The following is a 19,735-nucleotide window of genomic DNA, read 5'->3' as shown; positions in this document are numbered from 1 at the left end:
GTGATTATTATAAAAAGCAAACATGGACAGTGAACATTTGTTTCGCTCCAGTGCTCTGGAACTAATTATGTTTAACTTGCTATTCCTATGCAAATGTCCACATAGTTTCAAACAGGTATGTGTTCCCTTCCAGCCGGACTTCTTCACACATAAAGATGAGGCAGTGTTTGCTTTAACTATTTTTATCCAACTGACCGCATGATATGTGATCAAGTACTGCTTGATATGAGCTCCAGACCCCTGAAGGTCACAGCTTTATTTACCTATCCATCCCAGAAAGGTGGCAAAGTGGAAGGCATTAGAAGAAAGACAGACTGAAGCAAAGTTAAGTTCTATTTCAGGTGAATTTATTGAGTTATAAAGAACCTCTCAGCTCTACCATGAAAACCTTTACAAAAGGTTTTCAAAAGTTATTCTACAGCTATTACTGCTATTGAACCACAAGTTAAAAATACATAAGTCAATCCAATCAACCACATCCATAGCATCCATTGTAGTGACACTGGTTACCTCCACAGGACTTCGAGGCGTACTCAAACATGCAGAAGAGTGTTTTCCAACCACTGATTTATAAAGCCAGCAGCAGCAAGATTCTCAGTTCTTCTAATGTAGCTATGCCTGAAGAGCAGACATCCTTCCTGATGCAACTGTTGAAAGCTGGTTTCTTTTCAATATACATGTGTTTTATGAATCAAATTTAATTACAAGACTACTCAGAAACAAGTACTGCAAGGTGTTAAAATAATCTTAAAGAGTACAATGAAATCCCCAGTTGGTTCCACCTGATACTTTTGGGAGGTGGTATTGCTGCCAGATGTACATGTAAAATCCTGGCATCACAACCAAAGCAAATGAAGTCCAACCTCCCAGGGCACTATCACTATTCCATCACTATTCCTGTCTTGATAAGCACTGCAGAAACAGCACTACCTGAAAACATCACTGTTCTTTTCTTACCATCCATGGATCTGGAAAGGCTGTTTTCAGTCAACTCCATCCAGCTGCAGAAAGAAATGTAAATGCTCTTCACAATGATCCACCTTCCCATTCCCCAGTGCACTCTCAGAGGATATCAAACATCAATGCTCTCTTCTGTTAGAGAATATCCCAGTTCAGCTGACTTTTTCCACATATACTCCCAGCTGTTTCAAGCCCTCAAGAAGTCCTACATTACAATACCACAATGCCAAAAGGATACAGGCACTCACAGCCATGCTCTGTAAGCTCACACATCCTGATGCATGCAGTTCCCAATGATGACACGTGGCTAGGTTTGCCTTGTTAATGATTCTACAAGGAATTTTACTTGGTAAGAAGATTTCATACATTATTGAATGTTTGAGGAAACATTCATCACTTCAGTGCCAGTGGTCCTCCCACACGGCACTGACAGGTAAATGTTTTCTGATCAACAATGCAGCTCTACAACACTGACTCAAAGTATCAATTAAGATGAGTAACTATGCACAGAAAGCTAAAAACCCAGAAAGAAGTCAACCAGTGTCACAAATCTAGTAGCAGGAAAGCTGCTAACAGGGTTTCAGAGAAAAAATGAATATCCTGACTTGTACAAAAAAGGCAACCTACCAGCTTTATGATCATTACCATCTTTATGTTTAAGAAAAAACAAGTAGTTTGTTCCTATTGCAAGGGCTACAAAATAAAACAAGTGAAGCCCAAGCATTGTTCAGGTAAGAGAAGCTACAATCTAGCCAATAAGTCTTTCATGGAGTACAGGCTACACTAAGGTGAGCTGGTATCTGACCTGGAAAGGCTCCCTCCATATAGCAGGGAGATTGTTAGAAGCACAACACCATCACACTGCTCTCCTCAAAGAGCAAGAGCATCTTCACACTCACAAAGCAAGCTACAAAACTGCTCACTACAAATGAGCTACTCTAGGATTTCTAAAGTGGTTATACCATCATAGCAAAGAAATTCTCATCAGCTTCTTGGATTTGTAGCTGGGCCATGCTGAGGACACATTCAGTTCATACTGCATATACAAGTGCCACCCATGCTGGTAACTGAGATCAGAATTCAGATGCTCAAATGTTGAGACATTGAGTCAGACCTAAATATAAGTAACAATAGTTTCACATTTGCAAGTGAAACCAGAACTACCCTGCCTGAACACTGTACTACACCCAATAACAGTGAACCGCTCATGCCTAGCACCAAGCAAAGAAGCAAGGTCACTGTAGGAATCCAGCTATGACTGTGAGGAAAACTTTAAAAGAAACTACTTCCAAGCACTGCAGCATAACCTTCCCTGCTAAGCTTGATAGCTGTATGAGCTGCCCACAGTAACACACCTTACACATCTTACCCATCACTTCCTGCCCTCCAGAGAAATCAGTACAAACAATGCCACAGCTGTATCACTATGGGACAGATTTATCTGTTCCTTGCAACTCAGGAAAGTTTGGAGAGGGGTTTCATACATAAAGTTTCACTGAGGTAAACATGAATGATTCTAACAACTGATCAAGTCTCTAATACATGTTATTTATGTTTCAAAGCTATTCAGGTTGCTCATTAAGGACTAAGTTATCATTTAAACATAGAGCAGGAAAACTTGTACTTAGTCTGTGGTTAGTCTGAGTTGAATCTCATTACTGCCATCTGCAAAATGCAGTCATGCTAGGCTTTACAAAGATGGTGAAAGAGGGATATCTTCTAGATTCCTTAAAAAATTGAAGCATAGTGTAGTAAGAATTGTGATAGCTGTAACAGTCACAACACATTACAAAGTTCACCTCTGGACCATGAACTGGCCTTGGGAGACCTCCAAAGGAAAGAGGGTTGTACAGTTGAAAGTGTTCTGAAGGACTGCCATGGCCATTGACAAAGAATCATACTGGGTTACTGTTACTTGACACCGCTCCGTCAGTGAAAAAGTGTCAGTGCCTATAACAATCTGGACTTAATTAGTCCAACAAGCTGGTGCTGTACAGCGCTTTTCCCCTTAACAGATCAGCTCTAGTTATGGGTAGATGGCAATATCATATCCCTTTTTTCTGCCCTGGGCCTTCCTCAATTCAAGAACTAGGGCAGACCGCCCCACAAGTTTCCATTACCCAAATGATCTCGATTTCATTTTTCAGTATCCATAACCTCATGCTGAGATTTCAATTCCAGTTTCTGAAAGGCAGACGGTTCATCTGCCAACCTGAGACTCAGTTATCTCTTCCAATTACTTAGTTCTTGAAATTGAGACTTTCACACAGTGCAACCTAGCAGTCATACAGAAGTCACTTACTACCATACACTTCGAAAATAATTGTGTTCATCAGTAGGATTTTACTTCTCAGTAGATTTTACTTTCCCTTGATCTTCCACTTTTTTGATGGCAGCTTGGATAGCTTCCTGATCACCAAGAAACTGGTGAGGGCCCAGAGGTTGCAGATTCTCATCAAGTTCAAGAAGTATGGGCACACCAGTGGGGAGAGTAACATTCATGATGTCCTCATCGGAAATGCCTGCCAAAGAAAAAAACAGTTACAGCTAGTGAACACGTTCCTAATTGTATATGTGCTCAGCCTTATTTCCAATATTAACCCATCTTAAAATGATCAAGAACTGTTTCCAGCCTCCAGCAGCACCAGCAGCTGCTGAAGGGTCAGTTCCCAGCTAGACCCCAGCTTGGTTAGCATTTTAAGAACAGCTACAGGAGGGAATTTCTGACAAGCCAAGGACAATTACCTCATTTTCTCATCTACATGTGAACTGAACAGGAAGAAACTGCCCTTTAATATAGGGCACTGGGGACATAGGCTCTCCTCTACATCTTCACAATTCATACACAATTGGAGAGATTATAGTCTACATGTTATTCCAACATAAAGCCCTCTGATAATTAACCAATACAACTATCTTTAAAGACACAGGATACAGTTAGTTTGCATGAGAAGCCATTGGAGAGAGAATTTAAGAGAAGATATCTTAAATCAGTTATCTTAAATCAGTATTTAAGTCTCCCAGTATAGGGATCACTGCTCACACCTGATTTCTCAGAAGCATGCTTATGACTGTTTGCCTACAGTATTACCACCAGAATTACTAGATCAGGTCACTCATTTCCATTTTCATATGAAGGAAAGAGGAAGAGAAGGAAGAAAGTCAAATTATACAACTTAATGAAACAGAAATGCAGGAAAACTAAAAATAAGGTATACCTGTGGAGAAAACTCCATGCATTTTCTGGGGCTCCAATCTCAATGAAACCTCTGATTATGTTGACATCAAGCACAAGTCTAAAGCATCCAAGTGAGTTTTGAGACCAAGCCTCTAGTAAAATTTTAAAAAGTTTAAATGTTCGCATTAAAGAGCAATGACTGGAGACATTACTCCTGATGACATCAACTTCCTTCTGTCCAGAATTGAAGAATATCAGCATTTCCCCTTCCATCTCTGCTTTAAGAAGCACTTGAGGTTTCAGCCTGCCTGCTGTTGAGAAGTAGGACACCTTCAAGTAATTCATGCTTACAAAAAGCACACAGGCTTCTAAAAAACAATGACTCCATATAAACTAAAGGACAAGAAAACATTCTCTTGCGCAGCTGACAAAACAGGTGGCTCTCTGAACACATGGGTGTAAATTTACCAGTAATTTTCACATTAAAAGAGCAGAGCCAACACATTAAGAGAAAAACAAAATCTAGCCATTCAGCAACAGTGGTATGACAGCAGGTCAGAAAAAACAAGTAATCAGGAGGTGACAATCATTTTATGCCACCACCCTGAGACTACACAAAACATTTGCAGTGACCTGTTCTTGTTTTGGTTAGACCAAGCACTTAGTTTAGCTGCAGATCAGCTGTTTCAGAAGGAAATGGAGCAAGAAACAGATAAACCCCTGCAAAAAGCTCCTTGTTTTGTACTGAGCCACCAGTTCATCAAGAAAGCCACATACTCTGCCAGTTGAATCGATCCCTGTATACAAGGGTAAATTCACCTGTTATAAGGAGTAGAATCCCAGGCCTACATAACAGCACCAAGGAGCATCTACAGTTTTGTAACCATGCGCAATGGGAAAGTCCATCTACCAGGCACAAGCATTTTGCTCAAGGACTTTGGTTTGCAAAACAAGCAGCCAAGCTGAGATCTTATTTTCAGGATTCTTAAACACAGATTTTAACATATGTCACCATATATCCACACAAAAAATCTGGCCCTAGGAAGTGTTCTGCCCACCTCTCATTCAGCCTCCCAGACTAAACCATCCAGATTTAAACAAAGCAGATGAAGTCATACGGGAGAATTTAGGCAAACCACAATGCGGTCAGCTGTCAGGATATTTAAAGGTTTCCTCTAAATCTGGATTAAATAAAAGTGGCTGTTGCTACACAGACTCAGAAATGCATTTTACCTTTGTAGCAAACACAGCGACCACACCAGAGACAACTAGTGTGGATGTACAAATAAGAAGTACAGCCTGGGATAAACAAGTTGCAGCAAGAATGTTGGCTTTCTCACTGGGATTTTTCCTCCAGCGGAAGCATTGCCTCACAGGCAGAAGGCTGGAGCTCTGGGTTGAGATGGATGAAAATCCTAAAGAACCAATAATGTCCTGCTGCTTTATTTCAGCATTGTTACTCTATTTGTATAGCACTTCTGTCCAGCCAGAGAGATGTTGATCAGGCTTGACACAAGCCCCTCAGTTGCAAGCAAAATGCCCAGAGAACACCCCCTAGCAGGCTAGGAAGACAGTAAGAGATCACATCTTGCTCTTGGAATGGCCAGAGTGTAAGCTAAACTGCTATCTGGTTACTTCATGTGCTTTAACTATAGCACAGTGACCTTTTCCTGCATTTCACTTGACCTGGCCTGTGTTACAACTGCATCCAATCTCATACACGAAGAGTGAAGTGAGGACAAGAATTCAACTGCTGACTACAAGGTGCAACAGGAAATGAGACCATTGAAGCAACAACACTCTTCCCTCTAGTGTAATACTAAAGCCTAAGTATCCTTCAGCAGGGCTGAGTCCATGCTGCTGGAAGCAGATTTTCCCCCAAAGAGGTTTAATCATTCCTAAGGAAGTAATCATGAGAACAGACACTACCAAAGTACTCAGGGAGCCTTCTTTAGGACCCCAGATAAAATGCTGACTGGTCAACTGCATTTTTCAAGTGGACATTCTCCATGTTCTCTTGAGCACCTCTTAAACATTGGTTCTTTATTAGCTGTACAGCAGGAAGCAATTATGTACATGATCATAAGAATTTGTTATAGCACTTAAAGATTTGTCAAAGTCACATTCAAAACTATTCCAGCTCACTTAAACTTCATTTAACTGAACTGGATGATCAAACAGGCTCCTACTTTAAGATGTGAAATACACAGGGGGAGACTTTCACTGGTAGGCAGTCCTTCAGTATTAACTTCACAGATCTACTACAAAGTACATTTCTCCACAAATCTCTTCAAGCTTCAAAGTTCACTTGTATCTTGTAGCTCTAAAGTACTAGCACTCTGGCAAGTCCTGCAGAGGCAAACCACATGTGGCTTAAGTTTAAGCACCTACAGCCAACTCCCACAAGAGATGGTTCTTCTCCCTCCCCCTCCCATGTTCTTCCCAAGTCTTCCTCCCATTCTTATGGTCAGAGCAACAAGAGAAGCACAACATAGTTTGAAGAGCTGGTCAAAGACCTTGACTGGAAGTTGGCTGAATGGCTGAGCTCTGAGGGTGGAGACCAGTGGTCTAAAGACTAATTGATGATCAGTAACTAATGGTGTACCCCCGGGATGGGTCCAGGCCTGTTCAACATCAGTAATAATCTGGATGATGGGGCAAAAAGTGTACCATCAGATGACAAAACCTGAAGGAGCAGCTGATAAACCAGAAGGTCTTGTTGCCACCCAGAGGAACCTCAACAGGCTGAAGTGGGCCAGCAGAAGCTCATCGAGTCCCATGAGGAGAAGTGCAGAGCCCTGCCCCTGGGGAGGAACAGCCCCAGGCACCAGGATGTGCTGGGGGCCGCCCAGCTGGAAAACAGCTTGGCAGAAAAGGGCCTGGGGGTCCTGGTGGGCACCAACTGAACATAAGCCAGCAACGTGCCCTTGGCTGACACTAAGCTGGGCTGCATTAGGCAGAGCATTGCCAGCAGGTCAGGGAGGTGATCCTTCTCTACTCAGCACTGGTGAGGCCGCACACAGTTCACTGCTGGGCTACCCAGCATGAGACACATGGAGATACTGGAGAGAGTCCAAGGAAGGGCCACAGATATGGTTAAAGGACTGAAGAATCCCATCTCTCCTCTGATGAATGGAAGAGCGTGGTGCAACTATTTAGCCTGGAGAACAGAAGGCTCAGAGATGATCTTATCAACGTACATAAACACCTGAAGGAAGGGTGTAAAGACAGAGCCAGGCTCTTTTCAGTGGTGCCCCGTGCCAGGACACTGAAGGTTGTCTGAACACTGGGAAGCATTTTACTGTGCAGGTGCTGGAACGCTGGCAAAGGTTGCCCAGAGAGGCTGTTGCGTCTCCCTCCTTGGAAATCTTCAAAAGCCACCTGCACATGGCCCTGGGCAGCCTGCTGTAGGTACCCCTGCTTGAGCAGGGGGCTGGACCAGATGACTTTCAGGGTGCCTTGCAACTCAACCCATTCCATGAACATCTGTTGAGAACAGCAACACCCCTCCTTCCTTGCCTGTTAGCTACACTTGAGGACAGATGATTCATCTAACAGATGAAAATTCATCTACAATGGGATTGCTCTAGAAGTGCTTTGTATTTGAGATCCAGATCAGGTCCTGCATCCTTCCCACAATCTTAATGATAATATTGAAGCTGTAGTCTGAAGTTAAATACCCAGGACCTGATGCTGCCCTCCTTAAAGGGGTGCCAGCTGCATGCAGGCTGACAGAAGACCTAGCTTCAGTGAAGTAGCAGAAGTAGGTTGTGTTATAATCTAGCTCTTGACCTTTACAGGATCTAATCTCACTGTGCAGACTTTGGGAACAATAGGTGGGCTACCACCATTGCTGCAGCATATCATCAACATGCTTCACCCTTACATCTGCCGACCTTTTCTCCTATGTCAATAGGAAATGAGATCCTGATCATGGCCTGAATTTGACAGGGGCCATTACTGAGGCCAATCCCATGAGATAGATCCATGTTTCTTCTTACACTACAGTATTCTCATGCAGTAGAGGAGTCACAGCCTGCCTTAAACTCCTCAAGCAGTCACAGATTAGATCTGATACCAACAGCATTAGCTGCCAGCTATGCCATTAGGGTGAGAAAGGCCCACAGTCCTTCAGAAGTGACCCAGGCCGCACTACCACAGCCAGGAACTCACAGCAACACTGTGACCAACAATTCTGAGCATGCAACTCTGGAGCCTACCAGCATACACCTTGTTCTTGGACAGGGCTTTGGCAAAAGACCCCATCTCTGGCTGAAGCACTGTTCAGAGTCCCTCACACAAGAGGCCTGGTATACTAATATTACTGCCTTTCTGTCAGGTAGCGCGCTATGATGAACTCTTCCCTCTACTGGCCTAAGTTTGTGGAAAAGATCACCGCCTTCTCACAAATGTGCCCGAAACCAGTCTGCTCAAGAAGACGCGACTCCACAGGTCCTCCTCACACTCCACCTTTGGAAGTCACTAACAACTGGTCTCTGAAGCCATGCCCTCGCAGCTCCAGATCTGGGTCAGGCTGTTCCAACCTTCCTGTACTACCCACAGGCACTTGTCACACTCTTCCCTGAGCAGACTCAGCCACCAACAGGGCAGAAAGCTACCCACTCCTTGCTGGTTTTGCCAGTTTAGAGGCAAAGCTAACTCAAAAATGCCCAACAAGCTCACAAGAAAAACAGGAGCACAGCCAGAGAGTGGGATGATGCCACTCCTTTGCCAACTTAATTGGCAATGATTACTAGCATCATCACACAGATCACCTGCAGATGATGCAAAGATGAGTATTCTGAGAGGACTAGACAAGCCTAGTCACTATGACTGGGATCTGTCACCAATGCTGTATCTTTGTGACACAAAACAGCCACGTGTCTGTCTCCTTGGTGGCATTTATCATATTCACAGGGCTTTTACCTACAAGGACCACTGCCCAGCATCCTCACCGGAGGCCACCAGCACCCTCTGGGACAGGTCACTCAGCCCACAGGGACCAAACAGCAAGCTCTGAGAGCAGCTGCTGTTTCTGATCTGAGTGCATACAACATGACCATCCAGTTGCTTTTTTTTTGTTAAATACTGTTTTCAGCAAGGCTACAGCAATTTTACTTTTAAATCTTCTCACATGGAAACTGTGACAGATCCCACAGACATCTCACTTACCCTACTGAGGTCTACCCTGAGCACTGAGAAAACAAAGTCCAAACCTACAATCAAAGGCTTGTTCGCCTGACATTCCACTGCTCTGATGATTTTTGTGTGCAAGGGGAAAACAGCCGCTTTTTCGATTAAAAAAACATTCTGATTCAGAAAACTGAATGCCTGTTTTGAAAAAACACTTTGAAATAGGAACTTCAAGGATAACTTGCAAAACCTTTGAGAAAAGGCATGAAGTTTCACCTCAAAACAACTGAAGTTATTTCATCAACTCTAGTTGAGTGAAAATATTTATTGCCATTTAAAGCTTGAGCTACAGCTTCCACAATTAACTTGTTACTAAGATACCCAAGCAGTCATTTATGACTGCTTCTTGAAGAATTTGAAGCCCATTTTCTCAGTGCCCCAAAAAACATGGCTCCAGTGAAGACAGAGGAGCCAAGGCACTTCCCACAGGTATAAGACAGTTTGTTATAAAAAGCCCCCACAAAATAAAGCCCACTCCACAGTGGGTGCTACAAGTACAGCAGGCTAACAAACTTTAAACACTGTTGGATGAGGTCCAGCTCCAGCAAGGCTCCAGAGCAGCTCACAACCTTTCAGGAGAAAGAGAGTCATGAAAACAGACAAGGCATCTCTTAACTAGACATAGACTGGAGATAGGCAAAAAATGCAGGTGGCAATATCAGGTCTTAAAGTTCTGCTCACACCACCCTTCAGGACAGCTCTGCAGCAATCCAGATCCCCACTGCTTAGGGCAGAGAAGAGCCAGCACATCTCTTGTAATTGCTCCTGTGTGGGAGCTGAGGTAGCTGATGGACAGTCCTTGGTGAAAAGAACAAGATCCTCTGCCAAGGATTCCTCACATTTAACTATGCAGGCATGCACTGGGAGGGATGAGGTATGGTCCAATACACAAAAATCTGTTTTGTTTGGTTGTTTTCTCGTTTGTAGTTGTAATGTGGGCAGCTCTTAAGGAATTGCACCTAATTTAGGATATCCACAGAAAAGCTTTGCAGCTGGCTCTAACTTACTGCTCTCACTGACCTCAATGAGAAGAAAACCAGGCACATTTTAAAAATAATGTTTATCAGTTGCTGATGCTGTCCCCTCTAGTTTTGGTACATAACTGCATGAAGAGTTGCCCAGGGTTTCCGCAGAAAGTGGCATCTCACACCTAGACAGCTTGGCCAGCATGGCTTCCTGCACTGCTTCAGTTCTTAGGGGGCAGGGAGGGGGCACTGGTTGGGAGTCCTCCTGTCCCTTTATCCCCTCTATTTTTAAAATCATTTCACATACGGACAGCCATCCTGACCACATCAGTGGAACCAGCTGAACCAGCCTTCCTCCCACATCCGAGGGACCAGTACCCAAGACAGAATTTACTGCCTCTGTAGACCTGGAAGCCACCTGGGTGTGCTTATCCTCTGGGCTTTTGACTCCCACTACAGCATCAGCTGCACTGACTGTTCCAGCATGCCTGAATGCAAAACATGCCTTACAGAGTCAGAGCTATGAAGGTACACGGAATTTAGAGCTAGAGAAAACTGAGTGGGCACAATCCAGTTTGCAAATATTCACAGCTATATCCCTAGCAGACTGCTCTCATGCACATGGTAGTCACTAAATTCTACGCTGCCCATAGAGAAATGAATACACTTCCTTCCAGTTCAGGATTGCTTATACTAGAAGCCATGTTATTATAAAGAGGTGGGAGAGAAGGAATAATCTAGAAAAAATAAATCACTTTCTTTCCAGGTCCCAAATAATCAACTTCATGCTAAGCTACTAGCTTAGCTGTTGACTGGCAGGCATTTTCTGTATCTGGAAATATTACAGTACATTCATAAGCTTCAGCAAGTACATACTTCCTACAGAACTCCCTGTCACAGAAGCTTTTAAGAATCACCAGGACTGAATCCTTAGAAGAAGGAACACCACAATAAAGTCAAGAACACATCCTGCAACCCAAGAGAGTTTTTTCCACCATGTTAAAGCAATGCTTGTTTAATAAACAGATTATGACTTCAACCCTTCTGGCAAAACAGCTGAATAAATGCAAAAACCAGTCTGAAGAGTTTGTCTAGACTAACCACAAAGTTAGTCTGAATACACTTGTTTAAAATGAGCAGCAATAAGAGGGGGAAGTGGGGTGCTCTTCAACTATGTTAACCCAACTGATTCTTCCTCACCACTCTTCAGCCCCTAGTTTGAGTCCTGTTCCAGTAGGTCAACTTTTCACTTTCTCCTTGTAGACCACAGAAATTAAATGTTACATTGTCCAGATGAGCAATACACTGCAGAGAAAAATGCAGAACTCCACACAGGTGTGTAGGGGGAAGAGGGGAAGGCTAAGAGGAAGACCCTTACCTTCCACGTGCTTGAGCAGTGCCCTGCTGCTGTTGCCATGAGCAGATATAAGGATCATTTTGCCACTTTTGAGTTCTGGCACTATCTTTTCATTCCAATAGGGAAGGAGTCTATCAAGCACATCTTTCAGACTTTCAGCCTTTGGAAGATTATCCTGGGAGACATCACCACATTTATACCGGCGGTCATTGTAGATCTCTTCATAGTAGGGATGAGATTCAGTTATGGGAGGCGGGGTAACATCATAGCTTCTCCTCCAGATTTTCACTTGCTCTTCCCCATGATTCAGAGCCATCTCTGCTCTGTTGAGACCAATCAGCGCACCATAGTGGCGCTCATTCAGTCGCCATGAGCTCTGAATGGGGACCCACTCCTGGCCCATCTCTTCCAGAATCAGCCATGCAGTCTGGATGGAGCGCCTGAGTACAGAGGTGAAGACAAGGTCAAACTCAAAGCCCAGGGCTTTAAGGTGTTTGCCGCAGTTCTGAGCTTCCCTTATCCCATCACTGCTCAGCTTCTGGTCCACCCAGCTGCAGAAGCGATTCTCCTTGTTCCAGGCTCCTTCCCCATGTCTTAGGAGAACAAGCTTGTACTTAGCCATGGTGGTTGCAGCTTGGCACAGATGAACACAGGTCTGGCATCTAGCAATGAGGCATCTGGGCATAGATGAGACACACAAACACAACCCACAGATAATGCATTACAAGTATTAATATGGCAGAAAAGAGCAGACAACTATCAGGATCAAAACAACCAAAGACTAATGTCTGATGAGTATGTTTTTACCTGTAAGGTCTCCTGGATTTGAATTCCTTTCCACCCTCGCATGTGAGGAAAAGCACCATCCTCCATGCAGCTTGCTGGGACAAGCCCACTTACCCAATTGATTAGTGGTAGATTTGTGCAAGGTATTCCTGCCTACGGATTTCCATCAAGTGCTTAAATAGAGCCTCATTCAACAGCAGTGGCTCCCAATCAGAGAAGCAGACCTCACTCTGTGGTGACTCATGAAATTAGAGGCAAGACATGGAGACAAAGGTTGAGAGCTGCCCAGGCCCACACCAGCTCCAAGGGGATGCAGGCACACAGACACCAACTGTGAGACTCAGCAATTGGAGAGAGCCACCACAGAACCTTATTAGCTTTCTCAAATGAAATTTGACCATAATTATGCTCCACATAACTTGCTTCGTCACATTTTCTCCCCAGCACTCCTCATCTGCTAATCTCTCCTCTATTTTTCTCCAGGCTACCTCCTCAACCATTCCTCCACACTCAAATGCCACAAGACAATCCTAGGATGCGATGCACAGCTAGTGAGCCCTCATCTCGTGGAACCCAGAACGCATTTCACAGTGTATTCCATCCCTCTGCCTGACTTTAAAGCCCATTTTCCACTTCTGTTCTTACAGGCTGGGATTTATGATTCTACTTTTTCCCATAGGTAAAACTGGCATTTTGTCTTCAATAAATACAGCTACACATCCATGAGGTCAAACAGCACCTTTCTCTATTTCAGCTGACTACACAACAGGAATTCTGGGTTGTCTTCCATGGGTGCTAGACTATGACCTAACTTAGGACTGGATTCCCAGAAATTAAATATTTATGTAATATTTATAAATCAGTTGGAGCTGCTTCAGTCACACTCCATGTGGCTCAAATTCAGACCCATCTGTAGTATGAGTTAAACCCACACAGCCTGGGTTTTGGAAAGCACCCACTACAATATCAGCATTCATTTTTACCAAACGCTTTCAAAGAGCATATAGAGAAATTGAATTCATTACAGCCAACATCAAAGTATTGAGGCCAACAGCATCTCAAGCTCTCCTTTACACCCACAATCACAGAAAAATCTAGGTTGGAAAAGACATTCAAAAGAATCCAGCTACCAGCCTGACCCCATCGAGTCCCATCACTGAACTACGCCCCTCACGTAAAGAGGGCGTCTCTTCTCTTAAAAACCTCCAGAAGTGGCAACTCCACTTCCTTGGACAGTCTGTTCCCATAACTGACCACCCTGTCTGAGGATCTTCCCAATGTCCAGTCTAAATCTCCTCTGGAGTAACCTGAGACAGTTTCCTCATGTCCTATCACTTGTCACTTGACAGACTGACACCCTCACTGCAGCCTCCATTCAGTAGTCATAGAGAGTGATGAGGTCTCCCTCAGCCTCCTCTTCTCCAGTTCCCTCAGCCACTCATTAAATCTTGCTTTCTCGTCCCTCAGCAGCACTGAGTACAGAGGAACAGTCACTTCCCTGGTCCTGCTGGCCACACCATTGCTGATGCAGGCCAGGACAATCTTGGCCTTCTTGGCCACCTGGGCATGCTGCTGGCTCACATTCAGACAGCTGTTGACCAGCACCCCCAGGTCCTCCTCTGCCATTCTTCCCCAGGCCTGTACCACTGCATCAGTTTAGGACCCAAGTACAGAACCCAGCACGGAGCCTCGCTGAAGCTGTGCTCGGATGCGGCCCATTGATCCAGCCGATCCAGATCCCTCTGCAAAGCCTTCCTGCCTTCAAGCAGATCCACACTCCCACCTAACCTGATGTTGTCTGCAAACTTACCGAGGGCGGATTTGGTCCCCTCATGCTGAGGATTGTGGAAAGCGTTAAACAAGACTAAGGCCTAGAAAACACCCCTGGTGACCAGCCATCAGCTGGCTTGAACTCCATTTGCTGTGGCTTTGATTTCTTCACCCTATACACCCATCCAAGCCATTCACAGCCAGTTTCTCCAGCAGAGCACTGCAGTAACTGGTGTCAAATGCTTTACTACAAGCCAGGTAAACACCACCCACAGCCTTTCCCTCACCTACTAAGCAGGTCATCTTGTCACAGAAGGAGATCAGGTTAGTCAGGCAGGACCTGCCCTTCATAAACACATGCTGCCTCTTTTTGATCATTCAATTGTCCCATATGTGCCATGCAATGGCATTCGAGATGATCTGCTCCATAACCTTCCCTTGTAATGAGGTCACACTAATTCCCTGGATCCTCCTTTCTCACTCTTCTTGCAGATCAGAGTCACATTTGCTAATTTCCAGTAAACTTGGACCTCCCCAGTTAGCCAGGACTGCTAATAAATTACTGAAAGAGGCTTGGCAAGCACCTCCACCAGCTCCTTCGGTACCCAGACTTAAAAACATTCAAAGATGTAGTAGGTCACCCCATTGGATTATAGGGATTATTACTCATCTCCTTCCCTGTCAGTCTTCCAACTGAGGAGGCTGGGTACCCTGGGAACAAGTGGCCTTTCTAATAAAAAAGAAGGCAAAAAAAGACATTAAGTACCCCAACCTTATCTTTCATCACTAAATTTCCCCTCACATCCAATAAAGTATGGAGATTCTCCTTAATCCTCCTTTTGTTGTTGATATAATAAAAGCATTTAATTGTCTTTTACTGCACTAGCCAAACTGAGTTCCAGCCGGGCTTCAGCCTAATTTTCACCCTGTGCAACTTGACAATAGTTCTACAGTTCTCTCGTGTTGCCCATCCCTTTTTCCAGGGTACATGAACTTTTTCGTGTTCAGTTCCAGAAGCTCTGTTCAGCCATACTCATCTTCTCCCCCACCAGCCTGCCTTTTCCCTGACTCCCAACCAGACTCAACCCTTTCATCACCACCACTCAGCTCCATGCAGCCAAGGCATTCCCTAACATACAGGGCTACCCCACCTCCTCTCCTTCCCCATCTCTCCTGAAGGACCCCAAAACCCCCACCCCCACCTATCTCCAGACAGGCAAGCCATCCCACCACATCTCACTGAGGCCAATGATACCACAGCCCTGAGACTGAAGTAAAACTTCCAGTTCCCCTTATTTCCCTAGCCACATGCATTCAAGTAGAAGCACTTCAGCTTGGTTCCTAATGAAACTTATTTGACAGAGTAGCTGACATTCCTTTGTGCTGCTCTTTAGGCACTCTGCTGCTGGTCTGACCCCTTCCTTGGCTCTGGGCATCCATTGCTGGCACTGGCATCAAACCACTGAGTCAGTGGATTGAGCCACCTGTGCTCCAGAGGCTCTTACAGAGATGCTCCAAATGCTCTGTAGTCCTCTATGATATACCTTGGACTGCTTGACAGTGTTGTTGGTGCCCACACTAAAATAACAGTGGACAGTGATCTGTGGGTTGTACAAAGCGCAGCAGTCTCTTGGCATCAGCCCTAATAAAAGCCCCATAGGCAAACCTCTTGCAAGTAGGTCAGATCAACAAAGAGCCACCTCTGATCCCTGCAGAAGAAAGTTCCCTACTACTATTATCCATCTCCGTTTCTTGGTTGGACTGGTCATTATAGAGTGAACAGAACAAGCTGGCTCAGTCAACACCCGCATCTCCCTTGACATGACTGCTCCTCCTCTGCAGTCCAGTGGTTCTGCAAGGGCAGAACATAGGCCATAGAGTCACACTGACAACGGGGGAAATCTCTTCCTCCTGCTGCTCTTTGCTGTAAGAAGCTTCCATTGCTGTTTTTTCAGTTTAACTCCCTTCTCTAAGGGCTTGAAGACAGGTTTCTGAGTGAGTTTGCTGCAGATGACATATGGAACCACCTAACTCCTCCTCAGCTTTCCTGATATTGCAGCCTTCTCACCACCTCCTGCAGGAGGCCCTCTACCCAGAGAGAGATTTTGCAGGCAGGTTTGCTGCCCACCCCACCAAAAGGGAAAGGTCTGGGCACTTTCTGCAGTCTGAGCTGCACACTGCAGCCTGTCCCTCCAGCAGCTCTGTCTGAGTGGAAGTATCAAGCAACTCTGGGGGAGGTGGAGGAAACCCCAGACGGAGCTGCAGCCTTTACCCTCAGTCAAGTGCCCACCACTCTGTCCAGACAACTGTGACCCTGCAAGTGCCAGTAAATACACAGGGTGCCACACCTTCCTTATGCTTGTTTGCGGTCACTAGCACACCCCAGAGCTGCCTATTCTTCAAGTGGTAGCTTTCACAACCCATGCAAGGGTTTCCAGGAGGTCACTCCACTACCCTGGGGCTTCCCCGGCTCAGGAAATCACCCTGGTCCAGCACCCGAACTGACCAGCTCCAGAGCAACATGCCTCACCATGTGAGGAAAGAGCATACATCACACAAGGACACCATGCAACAGCTTCCAACTACTGGGACAGCTCAAGGGCTTTGTGAAGCTAAGGGCTACCAGAGTTTTACATAATATCAGCAGGTGTTGTCTGATAGACAACAGACCGTTGGTAAATACAAGATGAAGTCTGATCTCACAGTGAAGAGACTTGAGTTTTATGTAGCACAAGGAGCATCTCAGTTGAAATCCCTTGCACGTCCTGCTTTTTCCACTCAGTCATCAACTGCACACTATGCAAAGAAATCAACTTATATTAAGATGTAGTTGTCATGTTCTATCAGTCAGATATAGTAGTGATCCATACCTTATCAGATACCAGCTTTACAAGAACTACAGACAGCACTTCCATCCAGAGCCAAGGTACTTTCTCCAACAGCCCACAGGTACCATTAAAAGTTGCAGCATCCACAGCAAAAGCTAAACAAAACACAGCCCCCTAGAAAGCTGCATCTCTGCAAATACCTCACTGTTCAGATCAACTGTATTATCCACAAGAACAAATCAAGTCATTTGCAAGACTATGTTAAGACTGAGTACAAAAAAAACAAGATCCAACAATAAAGGAGATGCACCTGTTCACACACATTCTTATTCAGGTACTTTGGGTCTGAAAAAAAAAGCAGCTCAGTGAATTTAACGAAGAAAAGCCTTATACAAAGACCTAGGACCACCTGAGGACTATAAACTCCAGCTCAGTTATATAAAGGATTGAGAATCACCACCCTTTAGAAAGGACTGGCAGTCACAGGGCTGCTTGAACATCAGTACACTTACGGAAGCGTTTAGCTACAAAGCCTGAGAGCCAGGCACCGAAACAACCTTACTCACCTTCCCTATGGCAAAGGCACAGCCCCCACAGATCCCAGCAGACTCGATAGCTGCTCTGCTTTTCACAGGGCCCCCAGACACTGGGCTGTTACCTGCAGGAGGAGCACACACCGACCGCTCGCACAAGGGAGCCACAGACGGCCACGCCATGCCAGCCACCGCTTGCTTTCGGGGCTGTACGAAAGCAGAGCGCACCCCACACACGGGGCCGCACCGGAGCCCCCGGCCTGCCCCTCACGGAGCCCCCCGACCGTTAGCTGCCCCCTCAGGCCGTTAACGGCCGCCTTACCCGCAGGAGAACAGGGAGGCAGCGGCCCGCCCGTACCGCCTCGGCTGCACCCCACAACTCTACCCCCACCCTAGCCGCCCTCCTCCCGCCGCTGAGCAGTTGCCCCCCGAGCTCTTCTATAAACCCCCGGCGTCCGCGCGCCCGTGACGCCGGGGAGGGAGCGGAGGGCGCGATTGGACGGCCCGGCGGATGAGCGGCACCCAGAGCCAATCGGAGCGCGCCGGTGGGCGCGGCCGCGGGAGGGCGGGGCGGCGGGGCGGGAGGTCACCTGTGCCGGAAGCGGCGGCCTGGGCGGGCGGGCGGCGGGCGGCCCCTGCACGGCCCCTGCGCGGCCCCGGGGCCAGCACGGAGGGAGGGGAGGGGCGGGGCGGGGCTTCCCTGAGGGGTGGGCTCGGGCCGGGAGCAGGCCCAGGGATGGGGCGGCCACGGCCTGTGGGCAGCGCGATCCGGGGCCTCACCGCTCCTGAGGGGAGAGCTTCCCCCGACCTCTCGTCTAAAGCTCCGCTCTAGTAGTTTGAAGCCATCCCCCCGTGTTCTGTCACTGTCTGGCCAAGCAAAAAGTCCTCCATCTGTTTTATAAGCCCCCTTTAAGTACTGAAAAGACACAACGAGGTCTCCCCGGAGCCTTCCCTTCTCCATGCTGAACAGCCCCAGCTCCCTCAGCCTGTCTCCATAGGAGAGGTGCTCCAGCCCTCTGATCAGCCCCGTGGCCTCCTCTGGGCCCACTCCCACAGGTCCATGTCCTTCTGGTGCTGGGGGCCCCAGAGCTGAACGCAGGGCTCCAGGTGGGGTCTCACAGAGCAGAGCAGAGGGGCAGAATCCCCTCCCTCCCCTGCTGGCCACCCCTCTGTTGATGCCGCCCAGGACACAGTTGGCCTTTTGTCCACCACCCCTCAGCTCCACCTGGTGAAGAGGAAGGCTGGTGCTCCACGTTGTGTGATCGCACACCTGCCATCACCCTGCCTGCCCTGGATCACACCCGACGCCTCGTGCACCAACGTGCACAGTTCTGGAGGTGGGTCCGTGGGTCCAGCACGGGCAAACCAACCGATGGAGCCCATGAGGTAAAGAGGCAGAGATACTAGAGAAAAATAGGTATTCCTGAGCCTGAGGACCTCAGTATCTATGGGCTGTACTTCAGTGGGTAAGAATGCAATTAACAGAAAGATGCATTACAGGCCAATATGCAGTCACAGCCACAGGACACAAGCCAGGACCTCCACGGCCATTAAATGCATAATCTTATTACCGCTACTCTTTGAACAAGATCGTTTCATTAGCATGGCAAAAGCAGCCAAGTGATTTTGATTCGCATTTCAAACTACACAAGGACCGACAGTCCAAGCCATATCCTGTTCCCGACTTCTTGCAGACAGCTACGCTCCTTTGGCAGCAATTATCTCGTGGACCAGCTGGGCTGTGTTTTTCAGGGTCTCTGCTCTGGAACCCTTCCAGGCCGTAGCAGATGCTTTTCACTGGAATGTTTATTGCAGAAGCAGCAGCTTAGGGAACTCCTTTCCTCAACACACAAGCTTCTGCTTGGGCACCAGAACAACTGCATCGCACTGAAGAACGGCCAGGATCTGAGCGAGGCAGACACAGAAGAAAACAGGGTTGGAAGGAAGAAAGGCAGCTAAATGACTGGCAAAAACTGTGGCAAACAGGAGGATTCTGTACTGATTATGCTCAATGCCCTTGATACGTTTTCAGAGAACAGTTCTTTTGTTCAAAGCTAGATCGTCTATTTGCCATAAAGCACTGCAGACATCCCCATAGGAATTTCCAGAACACCCTGAGCTCATTGTTTAGTGCTATTTGATATATGAGCTGACTTCCTTAATAA

The 19,735-nt window shown here is 46.5% G+C and overlaps 1 protein-coding gene across 3 annotated transcripts; it reads right to left on the bottom strand.

The window, feature by feature from the left end:
- Positions 1-325: 325 nt before the first annotated feature.
- On the bottom strand, positions 326-18,109 carry BPGM (bisphosphoglycerate mutase). Of its 3 annotated transcripts, XM_040563690.1 has the most exons (4): positions 17,893-18,109; positions 17,604-17,695; positions 11,675-12,330; positions 326-3,482 (listed from the first exon to the last, which is right to left on the bottom strand). In XM_040563690.1, the coding sequence occupies exons 3-4, from the start codon at positions 12,273-12,275 to the stop codon at positions 3,304-3,306; spliced, it is 780 nt and encodes a 259-aa protein (XP_040419624.1). In that variant the 5' UTR covers positions 12,276-12,330; positions 17,604-17,695; positions 17,893-18,109; the 3' UTR covers positions 326-3,303. The 3 variants fall into 3 exon arrangements, with proteins under 3 accessions (XP_040419624.1, XP_040419633.1, XP_040419643.1); XM_040563699.1 differs by lacking the exon at positions 17,604-17,695 and having other exon boundaries at positions 17,893-18,049; XM_040563709.1 differs by lacking the exons at positions 326-3,482; positions 17,604-17,695 and adding an exon at positions 7,563-9,900 and having other exon boundaries at positions 17,893-18,049.
- Positions 18,110-19,735: the final 1,626 nt, after the last annotated feature.

This window comes from Cygnus olor, chromosome 1 (genome assembly GCF_009769625.2).
Source record: "Cygnus olor isolate bCygOlo1 chromosome 1, bCygOlo1.pri.v2, whole genome shotgun sequence".
Lineage (NCBI taxonomy): Eukaryota > Metazoa > Chordata > Aves > Anseriformes > Anatidae > Cygnus > Cygnus olor.
This window is presented reverse-complemented; position numbering and strand designations above follow the sequence as displayed.

Excerpts from the sequence above, each read along its gene's own strand:
- BPGM (XM_040563690.1), bottom strand. The coding sequence starts at position 12,275 with ATGGCTAAGTACAAGCTTGTTCTCCTAAGACATGGGGAAGGAGCCTGG. Across the intron at positions 3,483-11,674 it reads ACTGCTCAAGCACGTGGAAG|GCATTTCCGATGAGGACATC; the intron begins GTAAGGGTCTTC and ends TTTCTTTGGCAG.